Source organism: Lolium rigidum, chromosome 5, assembly GCF_022539505.1.
Source record: "Lolium rigidum isolate FL_2022 chromosome 5, APGP_CSIRO_Lrig_0.1, whole genome shotgun sequence".
Lineage (NCBI taxonomy): Eukaryota > Viridiplantae > Streptophyta > Magnoliopsida > Poales > Poaceae > Lolium > Lolium rigidum.
The window spans coordinates 98,677,337-98,689,559 of record NC_061512.1 but is presented as its reverse complement, the minus strand read 5'-3'; the positions used below and the strand labels follow the sequence as shown (position 1 = coordinate 98,689,559).

General features: G+C 48.1%; 1 protein-coding gene across 2 annotated transcripts; it reads right to left on the bottom strand.

Annotated features, from left to right (window-relative positions):
• Window positions 1-2,121: 2,121 nt before the first annotated feature.
• Window positions 2,122-6,440, bottom strand: LOC124653921. 2 transcript variants are annotated; one of them, XM_047192980.1, is made up of 4 exons: window positions 6,237-6,440; window positions 3,345-5,436; window positions 2,595-2,993; window positions 2,122-2,435 (listed from the first exon to the last, which is right to left on the bottom strand). In XM_047192980.1, exons 2-4 carry the CDS (start codon window positions 5,412-5,414, stop codon window positions 2,286-2,288), a joined length of 2,619 nt encoding a protein of 872 aa, XP_047048936.1. In that variant the 5' UTR covers window positions 5,415-5,436; window positions 6,237-6,440; the 3' UTR covers window positions 2,122-2,285. The 2 variants fall into 2 exon arrangements, with proteins under 2 accessions (XP_047048936.1, XP_047048935.1); XM_047192979.1 differs by having other exon boundaries at window positions 2,595-5,436; window positions 6,237-6,439.
• Between the last annotated feature and the right edge of the window lie 5,783 nt (window positions 6,441-12,223).

Genomic DNA, 12,223 nt, shown 5'->3' with positions numbered 1-12,223 from the left:
GCAAGAAATAAACTTTCAAAGTCTCAAGTTCGAGAAACATGGCGCCAAACTCAACGGTATTCGAAGGTCCAATCTGTCACACTGCCACGATTCTCTTCATAAAAGGAATCATCTTCATCTCCGTTATGTTCATCTACTCGGCCTGCATCAGTGTGATCTTCCTCATCACCTCCTCCAGTATGTTCATTTTCTTGAGAAGCATTCATATCATTTTCATAATCTTCATCAATCCAGCGAGCCTCGTCTACACAAGTACACAATTTTGTGTGATAAATATAAGAACTAATAGACATAAATTAGAAATGACAAGTATATAAGAGAAACATTACCATTCATGGCAATGGCATTGCAAATCTCTTTGTCATTTGGCACCAAACCTTTCCGATATCTCTCAATTTCTTCCACATTTAATACTTGGGGATCATCTTCAAGAATCCAATCTTCAGCAAACTTGCCAATGTCCTCCAAACAAATTGGGTCATAGTTTCTTTTGGAGTGTTGGGACCTACACATGGAATGGAAAGATATAACTTCAAATTTAAAAATAGGAATCGGATTCATATAATTCTATAACTAGAAGTACGATAAGAAATCTGATTCATATAAATCTATCAACATCAAATTCAAACAAATAAGCTAATCCAGTAAATCTATAAGTAAATACGAGGTACAGAGTACATACATACATGGGTACAGACTACAGAGTACAGACTACACACTACAGAACGGAAGCATAAAGGCATGATGTATAACCGCGTACACGAAGTCACGAACTGCCAGAACAGCAATAACAAGTGCTAACTGCTGCCATCAGTTTGCTTCAAATTAAAAGATGAATGGCGACCTACTGACCTGCGGACGGAGTGCAGAGCTGAGGAGAGGAGTACGGCCGCACCGGACGGGATCACGGGAACAGGACGAAGACAGGGAGGAGTGAAGACTGTGGAGGACGATCTTCTTCCTCTACTGCTGGCGGTCGGCGTCGTGGGAGGCCGGTCAAGAGGCGGCCATGGCCATGGCGTCGCCGCGTCTGCCTCCTGGCGGCGGCGGCACAAAGGAGATGAATCGACACTGACAGACACGAAGCGACAGAAAACCTAAGAAAATCCACGTTTTCCACCTTTTCCACTCTTGCTCTTCTATTTTTCACACAAAAATAAGTCAAACAAGGGTATTTCTGGAAACGGCACTGAACCGTCCGGCTCAGCCTAAATCGTCCGGTTCAGCGGTTCAAGCGAAAACCGGCCGGTTCGAACGGTTTTTCCCGGGTCGCTGGCGGGGGCGGTCCTGTGCGCTTAACAAACCAGCAAGGCCACCGGTTCCGGTTTTTTCCGGTTCAACCGCCGGTCCGGTCCGGTTTTTAAAACTATGGTCTGAACTTTTTTTCTTCCTTTAGTATGATGTTGAGTAGTGGTAACAGTGGAGAGAAGTCTACCAGAAGCACAAGGGGTTAAACTTTTTGTTCTTCTCGTTCTTGTTCATCAAAATCTTTATGACACAAGTTCACAGTTTTCATGGGAATGATAGGGAGAAGCTGATAACTAGCTAGTGTTTCCAGCAAGTGAACTTTTAAAGGGAGAAAAGCTGAGAACACGACCCACTGTTTATACTGTACATAAACACTGTTTAGCAAAGATTGCTCGGAATCCTGGCTAGCATGTCTCTCCCAAGTCTGCAACTTTGCGCCAGCAGGGATAGTGAACCTGATCTCTCCATGTCCCTTTTTTTTTTTTTGCTTTTGTAATCGCTAAATGTGCGTACCGCACATGTCGTCACCGCCACCTCACGAGCTTGGTCGGGCTCGTGTGGGATTGCGTGTGCCTCCATTCGGGCACTGATCTCCATGTCCCTTTGCACGCGCTGACAGATACTTTCGTGGACAGAAACGGAGCGACGACGACGATCAACGACACTGATCTCTACCTAGCTGCCGGAGACAACGAATTTGCAGGCTGGGCACGCACCTTTAATAACCCCATGAAATCCCAGAAAGAAGAAAATTGACGCAAAACAACTTGGAAAAGACCATCGTCAAGAAGACAGAATCATCAAAAAGTTTCCTCAGCAAGATTTGCGCAAGAAACAGACACCAAGTCTGGCTGGGTGAGCAACAGGGGGCAGTCAGGGGGGAGCTAGTTTAGCTTTTTTTCAAAGTAATAACAATTGAACCATCCTACTCTCAGATTCTGCGGTTAAACAGCCAACTTCAACCAGATCGTACTGGCGTATCCAGAGGTTAGTACCCACGCTGTACAAAAAAGAGGACCACGAACAGGTAGCCATTTTCAGAACACGTCATTCCAATTGACGTTGTAAATGCTAGACAGGTAATTAGCCATGCCAAGGACGCTGTCCATAGTCTCCATCATCTCGTAATTGACATCCAGATCCTCCTGTTGCTTCGCTGCTACCAACTTCTCCTCTTCTAGCTCATGCTGGAACCAAAACAAGAATTAAGCGTCAGAGCATGCTTAACACACATGTGAAAGATGATTACCACTGAACTGGAACATAACAGAAAAAAACCCTATGTTGAGAACTGTGGGTTGACAAAGTGAATGCTGCAAAACAGTCCAACCACTAAGGGATTTTACCTCAATTAGCGCCAAGTTCTCCACTTCGTGTTTCCTGGAAAGCAACTTCAACTTCTTGACCATCCTAAAGTCAGGATCTGTATTGCTCATCCAGCGGAACTTTAACTTACTGCCAGGTCTCCTTGGGCGATCACTGAACATCTCAGCCGTAGCTTGAATTGCCCTAACAGGCCTCGGCATTCCAGACATCATAAAAGGGAAGTCATGCAGCATACTCACCACAACTTCAGCATCCTTCTCAGTTTCCATCTCTACTAATGCAGATTGTGGGATATTATAGGGAATGGTGTAGTTCACAACAAAACTTACCTTCCTGATAGTACAAAATTGACTCAAAGCTGCTTTTATGACAGCCTCTGTAACCTGGTGAGAGAGGTTGTCAAGGTATACAGTTCGCTTCACCTTCTCCACAAACTCTTGATACTGTTTTATGGCTTCCAAATCTTCAGCACACTTACTTTGCTTAACAGCCCGGCCATGAGAAATGGGAAGCCCCATTGTAGATGTATTCTGGCTGGCAACTGCAGCCTGTACTGCAGAGGTCCGTGGCTTCTTGCATGGGGTGCTTTTCTTAGCTGGATCAGTTGGTGTATTGTTTGGGGCCTTGTTTCTAGCAACATCAGAAAGCTTCTTTGTGGAAATGGTGTGGTTGGCATGTTCAAACACCTCACACTCTATAGCAGTCTTTGACAGCGTCCCGCTTGGATTGGTCTTAACCTCTGTAGCCTGGCTAACAGAAGCAGTTCGGTTGATCTTATCCTCAAACTCTTGATACACCTTTGTGATGCGACTGATGTCCATGTTCGCAGTGTTGATACTTTGCTCTACAGCCTGGCTAACAGAAGCAGAAAGCTTCATTCCAGGGGTGTTCTGGCTGATACCAGTAGTCTGTACTGAAGAGGTACGCCGCCTCTTGTACACAGATTTATTGTTAGCTGAATCAGTTGGTCTATTGCTTGGGCCATTGTTTTTAGCCTCATCAGACAGCTTCTTGCAGGGAATGGGATGTTTAGCTTCTTCAAACAGCTTCACATACTTCATAGCGGCGATTCTTGGTTTGCAGCTTGGGCAATTACCCTCTTCATCTTCCACTTTACCATCAGTATCATATAGCAGTTTCTTTCTGAGGGACTTGTTATGCTCGTCATTATCCTGCTTTCCGGTGGTTGTAAGGTTCTTGCTTGGGTTTTTCTCGATATGATCTTCAGGCAATTCCTGAACTGGTAGAAGATCAATCATGCTTGGGATGTTGTTGTTGGCCTCTTCAGACAGTCTGGCGTAATTGCTTGCATCGCTTCCTTGCTCTTCAGCAGCAACCCTCAGGTTCTTGATCAGGGTGCTGTCATTTGCCTCATTTGGTATTTTGTCGCCTGAGACATCGCTCTGAGATTCATCAGACAGTGTCTTGTCACGGGTGTTTCTATTGACCCCATCACACAGTCCCACTTTTGGGGACTGGCTGCTTAATTCACCCTGTTCTGGAGCGGTTGTCAGATTCTTGCCTGTGTTGTCATTAATCAGTTTAGGTGCTTCCTTACATCCTGTATTGTTAGTCTGCCCAGGATACTGTTTTGTGGCTTCCAAAGCTGCAGCAGTCTTACTTTGATTAGCAGTCTGGCCATCAGAAGTGGAAAGCTTCATCCCAAATGTATTCTGGCTGGTACAGGTAGCCTGTAGAGCAGAGGTACGCGGCTTCTTGTGTGGGCTGCTTTTCTTAGCTGGATCAGTTGGTCTATTGCTTGGGGCCTTGTTTCTAGCAACATCAGAGAGCTTGCGGGTGGGAATGAGGTAGTTAGCATCTTCAAACACCTCACACTCGATAGCATTGATTGACAGCGTCATGTTTGGGTTGGTCTTAGCCTTTTTTTCCTGGTGATAGAGGTCAAGGTATACATTTTGCTTGACCTTCTCCTCGAACTCTTGATACACCTTTATGACCTCCATCTTTGCACCATTTGTACTTTGCTCCACAGCCTGGCAAACAGAAGGAGAAAGATTCATTCCAGGGATGTTCTGGCTGGTACCAGTAGCCTGCACTGAAGAGGTAAGCCTCTTGTGTGGGCTGCTTTTGTTAGCTGGGTCAGTTGGTCTACTGCTTGGGGCATTGTTTTTTACCTCATCAGACAGCTTGGTGGGAATGGGGTAGCTAGATCCTTCAAACACCTGCTCAGTGCTGATTGTTATGTTCCACTTTGGGCTGTTACCCTCTTCATCCGCCACTTTACTGTCAGTATTATAGAACAGTTTCTTTCTTGGGGAGTTGTTACGTTCCGCTTCACCCTGCATTCCGGTGGTTGCATGGTTCTTGCTTGGGCTGCTGACGTTATTATCTTCAGGGAATTCAAGAACTGGTACAAGTATCATGCCTGGGTTGTTGTTGTTGTTGGCCTCTTCACACAATCCCTGTTTAGCAGCGTAACTGCTTGCATCACTTCCTTGTTCTTCAGCAGAGACTCTCAGGTTCTTGCTCAGGGCACTGACATTTGCTTCATCACCCAGTTCCAGCAGTTTGTCACCTGAGGTATCACTCTCGGATTCAGCAGACATTGTGTTGCTCATGATGTTGCTAATGGCCTTGTTACACAGTCCTGCTGTTGGGGAATGGTTGCTTGCCTCACCCTTGCCTGGTTTGTCAGTAATAGGTTCAGGTACCTCCTTACTTGCAGTGTTCCTAGGTACTTTCTTGCTCAGTATGAGGGAGGCGTCGGACAGACTCTTCCTCGGTGGTAAACGTATATGTATGATGTTCCAAGGACGATCTGCTTTCGTATCATCAGTGTCCTTGCTGGTTTCAGCATCTTGGTTTTCCGAGGCAGACATTCCCTCGACAAACAAAACACCCCTGCAGGTTGTGAATCAAATGGCATGAGACTATTTAACAACAACAACAGAAAAGATGCTTAGCAGACCATATGAGAAAAAACATCATAGGCTGCAGTCAAAAAAGGTCCAATTGGTTCATCACTTTTAGCGAAATGCCAGACTTAATGTGCACTACAATGTAGCTGCCCTAACAACATAGAGAAGTATCCTTGGAGCGCAAACACACAGCATCAAAACGCCCGAGCTAGAATCCATTGCTCCGCTAGCCATAGATAAGCACAATTAATTAATAAACCAAGGTGGACAAAAAGTAGCACCAGATGCTGCCAATAGTGTCCGCAAAACAACTACGAGACCTGATCTGTGTTAAACAGTCACAGACACCAGGATCCACCATTTCACAAAATCGTGACACGGAGCGCAGCGGGTTACTGTATGATATAAACACAGAATAATTTATGCTGCAGGTTACTATATATGTTTATGCTAAAAGGGGCCAGAAATTTTGATCAAAAAATACATAAGCGCGAAACACAGAACTTGATCCTTACAAAGTCTGGCAATAAGCAGTGTCGTAGTAAGAACATGCATTCATAAGGGGTCTGGCAATCTAAATTCTACAGATTTCTAAATCTCTGACCTACCGAATTCAATTCTACAGAACTTGTACAGTCGACGCCCGAAGAGGCGATCGTTCAAAATGGAACATCAATCTCAGTCCGGGCCTAGTCACAGAATCGGGGGGACGGGAGATTGTGTGCACGGAGGAGGGCGGAGGAGGGGGGTTGATCTAGTAGAAGGAGAGGAGAAGGAACTTACTACCGGGGGTAGGGAGGCGTAGCGGTAGGGCGAGAGGCCAGGTCGGCTTCCGCGTAGGTCTGCGGAGGCGCGCGAGGAAGAGCGAGGAGGATGGGGTGGGCGTCGATCTGGTAGCGTGGGAGGATGCGGTGGCCAGTCGCCGGAGAAGTTGCCGTCCCTGAGCGCGAGAGAGGGTGGAGCAGTGAAGCGGCGGCGTTTGCCCGATTCGAGCCTCCGAGGCGCACGGGGAGGCGCTGGAGAAGTGGTAGGTTTTAGACTGAACCTGTTAATTGTTTTTTTTTTTAAAAAGACTTCTCCCGAGAAATAATAAACATGTAGTTTTGCAAAAATAATTAGTAGTTCATACATTTATATTCATACAAACAGTTTAAACATTGCCACCAGGACCATTGCATAGCAAAAGCAATCCTAAATTCTACGAAAATCGCTGTCACGACATCCACTTTGGGATTCCTCACCGAAGCCTATTGTCGCGGTGGTGATGGGTGCGGCGGCTCACTCCTCCTCGTTGGAGCCGAGGTCCACGAACACCTACCTCTGCGCCTCAGTCTCCGACACCCTTTTCCACGATCATCGCGGTGACCCGCTCGAGGTCCGCGTCCTAGACATAGTCGTGGTAGCAAACCTGGCACCACCTCCACCTCCACTTTCACCGGCGCAGGCGGTGCGACGCAAGCTCGAGGAGGATCTCGCCTAGCTGAACGCGAGCGGAGGCGTAAGGCCGTACTTGGTGTACCTATATGAGCCACTGATGCACGCCACATCAGAGCGTATCTTCCGCACCTCGTCTTCGTTGCAAGCGGCGGGATTTCCATGGTGATAAGGCAGTGCTGGATCTGTTGGTGGCGCTCGCAAATTATGTTGCCAGCGCCAACGCGGAAGGGAGGTGGACAGTGCGGAGGAGGGGGAGAGGATACACCGGAGATGGAAGACGGTTTTGACCAACATCGAATCCAAAAATATATAGCGACTGATGTCATCTGTAAACATGGCCCTCTAAAATTTTTACGAGTCAAACCACGTATACGCCAAAAAATGTGCTACAAGCCAAATATCGACCCGATTTTTTTTCCTTTGTGGGATGATATGTGGTGTCTATTAGAGATGCTCTAAGGACATATTTAATGGACGCTTGCATAGGCGCTTGAGCTGAAAGGAATCCAATGATTAATCCTGGTGCTCGTGCTAAGAGTCCACAACTCCAATGCTGACCTCTAATATTTCTTCCAAATCCATAGCAACTATGGCCAACTTTTAATCCAAGGTGATAGCACCTCCAACAAGAGACTAACAAGGTTTGCGCATGATCGATCACGTCGTATCCAAGGTGATTGTACATCCAACAAAAGATTAACAAGTTTTGCGCCGTGATCGATCTCGTCGTATCGCGCCCCATGGCGACATGGTAAGGCACTAAGACCTCAACCATTTTTTTTCAATCTGGCAATATACATGTCTTTGTATATAAAAACATATACGAAATTATTATAGGTACCTTGTGCCTTGGACTGCTTCAAGGCAACATGGAATAAGGGGCTACCACATGATTCATTGTCGGAGGAACGATCAAGAATGTGCCAAAGTGGAGGCTTGGCTACGAGACCTACAACATGAGCATCAAGAATGGCGGAGCCAGTGCGGTGGTGGCCCTAGATGGGGAAGAGGAAGCCGTTATCACCAGAATTTGACCGGATCAGAGGTGGGCCGCGATTGGAGATGGGCTTGAAGAATATACATAGAAGGAATACATGAATCGGCCTTGTATACAAAGTTTGGGCTAGTTTGCCCGTGTATCTGTACCATAGTAGGATACGTGTCGGTTAGGTAGAGTTTGGGCTCGTGCCCGGTTGGGATTATTCCCACATTAGAAAGTCTACGGACTATAAATATGTATCTAGGGTTTATGAAATAAACAACAATCACGTTCACCACAAACCAATCTAGGCGCATCGCCAACTCCCTTGTCTCGAGGGTTTCTTCCGGGTAAGCATCATGCTCGCTAGATCGCATCTTGCGATCTAGGCAGTACACGTTTATTCGTTGTTCATGCGTTGCTCGTGCTGAAGCCTTTTTGATGGCGAGCAACGTAGTTATCTTAGATGTCTTAGGGTTAGCATTGTTCATCATATCATATGCTATCGTCGTGCGACCCTTAGACATCTAGCCGCCCTTACACCTATCTTGGGTGTAAGGGCGGCACCCCGCTTGATCATTATTTAGTAGATCCGATCCGTTATGATTGCTCCTTGTTCTTCAAGGATTAGTTTAATATCTGCATGGTTAGGCCTTACAAACGGGTTGAAGGATCCAGTGGCGCGTAGGGTGTACTTTGCTAGCCCTAGACAGGATGTTCCGAGGATCAACTTCGTGTTGGTTTTTAGGCCTTGTCTACGGTCGGTTTACGATCACCGTGCGTGGCCGCCAGGCTCAATCACGAGTAGGATGTTCCGATTATGCGGTGAAAACCCTAAATCGTAGTAGGTCGTTTTAGCTTTATTCTGATCAAGCAGGACCACCATATGATCGTACACCTCGTACGGATCATGGGTGGATCGGCTCCTTGAGCCGATTCACAGGACAACCTGAGAGCCGATCGAGGCTCGTATTTAATGTTTACGTGTATGCCATGCAGGAAACTAAGCGAGGCACATCCAACACCTTCCCCGACCATGTATAGGTCGGGTGGCACGCCCTTGCATCGAGCATCGGACGTGCGTGCCGAGTCTTTGCGGGCCGTCGCTCGGAGGGACCAGGGCCAGCCGCAGTCCCGAGAGCCTCCCGGCTCTACAGTGTTGCCCGTCGCCGCTCGCCGGTGGGTTTCTCGACCGCAACACATTCCGGCACGCCCGGTGGGACAATCTTCGACATCAACCGCATCGCCATCTACATCTGAGATGGCGGAAGGCACTCCGACCAAGTACGAGGATCCGACCGAGGAGCTCAAGAAGAAGCATGACGAGATCAAAGCGGTCCTCGAAGCCGACCTCATTGGCTCTTTTCACGTGAACCCGCTCACATGGCATCAGGTGGAAAGGGTTCTCACCCGAAGGCGCGCTCGATGGAGTGGACCTGTCCGCCCCGTCGAAGAACGCACCAGGTCGCCGCGTCGAGGAGATTAACTTCATGGTGGCTCATTCGCTGCACCGCCATTCCGAGAGCCTCGGTGAACACTTTGGAGCGTGTCGCTCGCGCGTGATCCAGGAAATCATGAGCCATCAGTATCCTCCGTCGTGACCAGCTCGGGGACTCACCAAGGAGAGATGCCACTCCGAGTCCCGTCCACCGCCGCCATTCGCGTTGGCAGCACCGGAACTGCCGAATTCACCGGCATACGTCGTCTACAAGATCGGTGGTGACCCTAGTGACTACCAGCTCTTGCATGAGGCGCCTAAGGAGATCCCTCACGGATACACGTGCACATACGTGCCGTACCGCAAGAATCGGGCACTCACGAACCAGGCTGCAACAGCAGGGACTTCCGGAACAGCAGGAGGAACTTCGGGAACAGACCTTGAGAAGCAGACGTGGCTAGCTAAGTATGCCACACCGACAAACCTCCAGAGCTCATCTCTTGCAGTTGGCTCAGATTTGGAAAAGCAAGCATGGCTGGCTAAGTATGCCACCCCGGCAAATCTTGAGAGTTCGACTCCTGCAGCCAGCACCGCGGATCAAATCAGTACAATCCTGAGAGACCAGTTCGGCATGGTGCCGAAAAGGAGGACAATCGGCTATTCCAAGCCGTACCCCAATGAGTACGAGTTGATCCCGTTACCACCCAAATATCGGCTCCTGATTTCTCCAAGTTTAATGGATCAGATGGTTCCAGTTCCATCGAGCATGTGAGCCGATATTTGGCACAGCTGGGCACGATCTCAGCGTCAGATGAGCTGCGTGTGAGGTTCTTCGCACAGTCCCTCACAGGATCGGCTTTCGGGTGGTACACTTCACTGCCACCAGATTCAATCCGGACTTGGAAGCAGTTGGAAGAACAGTTCCACATGCAGTATCACTCAGAAGCTTTCCGAGGCTGGCATTGCCGATCTAGCGCAAGTACGACAGAAGCGCGGAGAAACAGTGTCAGAATATGTCCAGCGCTTCAGGACCGTTAGGAACCGATGCTATTCGGCTCATGTGACTGAAAAAGAAGCAGTCGAGTTGGCGGTGGTGGGTCTCGCATCACCGATCAAGGACGTGGCCTCCCAAGCGGACTACCCTTCACCGGCGCACATGGTGCGTAAGCCGTCGGCATATGAACAAGCCGCCACCCGGATGTATACCAGGATAAATTCAAACGTGCGGTGGTCCCGGTTGAGGCGGATGAAGATCAAGGCTCGCGGGAGATCAAGAGGTAGCAGTAGCTGAATGGACTCGGGGGCAAGCCCCGTGTCCTGCAAGTGGGTTAAGCCACAAGGTCCTCCAAGAGGGTTTGACTTCGACGTCACCAAGGCTGAGCAAATTTTCGACCTCTTGCTTAAGGAGAAACAGCTAAAGGTGCCCGAAGGCCACAAGATCCCCACGGCGCAGGAGCTGAACGGGAAGCCATACCGCAAGTGGCATAACACGTTCACCCACGCCACCAACGACTGCAGGGTGTGGCGTCGCAGGTCCAAATGGCGATAGAACAAGGGCGTCTAATTTTCAGCCAGTACGCCATGAAGGTCGACACACACCCCTTCCCCGCCGTTAACATGGTGGAATACACTTACCCTGGAGGGTGCCAGCCAGGATTCTCGTTCAATATCAACATGGTAGGACCTGGGCACCATTCTGGTAAGGACGGAGATGAGGGCAGCTGCTCTCATAGCAAGGATACAGAGGAAGCCGCTCCACGCGATCGGCTCCGTCACGATGGCAAGCGCTACATCACGCAGGGAGAAGTGAGGAACGTAAGATATCAGCGACCTCTCTCTGATCACCTCCTCAACAAGTATGTGGGTCAATACAACCAACACCGGCGATACAACGACGATGATGAAAGAGATCGTCCGGTGACAAGGGATTAACTTATCAATGCCTATAGATTGTAGGCTAGGGTTTAGTTAGAAGTAGAGGGCAAGTAGATCTCGAAGGTTTCAGCCGAAAAGTACTCGACGAATATGAAAACTAGGGTCTGCAGACAATGATTCGATGATCTCCTCGTCCCTCGACTCCCCCTTTATATAAGAGGTGGAGCCGAGGGTTTCGTTTTGTACAAGTTACAGAGTCCGGGACGGTTTCTAACTCATCCCGCCGATTACAAATAACACTTCCTATTACAACTCTATCTTTTCCTTAAGTACATCTTGGGCTTCCGAATCTTCTTATTCTTCGGGTAGTGGGCCTTCAATAAACCCCGGGTACTATATTCGGCAGGCCCATTTGGGATGCCTATGTCAGTAGCCCCCGAGATTTTGCTTGAATCATAGAGTCAGGGAAAATCTCCACTGTTTATTTTTACTCGAAAGCTCTAACTTTTATACTTCTTCTCATAAAATTCTATATTGTACAGGGATATTGGTAGTTGGGGCTAGTTCATCTGACGGATCAGGTACTAGTTAACCGCTCTAGTGGCAATCCGCAAAAACCTACTTCAAAATCACGTCCCTGGACATGATCTCGGGATACTGGTGTAAACTTCGACAGGTGCCGCTTAAGGTCTTACCATTCTGTCGAGTCCCAGTCAAATTTATCGAGTACCTAACGCGTCCGTTAGGATTTTTCTTCGTATCTCTTGATACGGATAAAAGTAGCAGAGCGCAGTCTTCGGCGATGCCACGCCCAGCAGAATAGATCCGGGGTCTTACCTTCGCAAATTTGCGGCATTCAGAAATTGATCGCAACTTTGGCGTTCGAGAATATATTGTCGAGTGCTTTTCCGGCTGTTGGAATGGCACATTTTATCGAGTCAAATATGACTTATATTAATCTCCCGATGGGAGTATATGTAGAGTTAATTATAACTCGAAATATACTCTCTTGCTGTTCTATCTTTCTTTTCCTTTTTTTCC

Bases quoted from the DNA above. Each gene is read 5' to 3' on its own strand.
- LOC124653921 (XM_047192979.1), bottom strand. From the start codon at position 5,414: ATGTCTGCCTCGGAAAACCAAGATGCTGAAACCAGCAAGGACACTGAT. The intron at 2,436-2,594 runs GTAAAATCCCTT...TTTTGGTTCCAG, and splicing joins AGAACTTGGCGCTAATTGAG to CATGAGCTAGAAGAGGAGAA.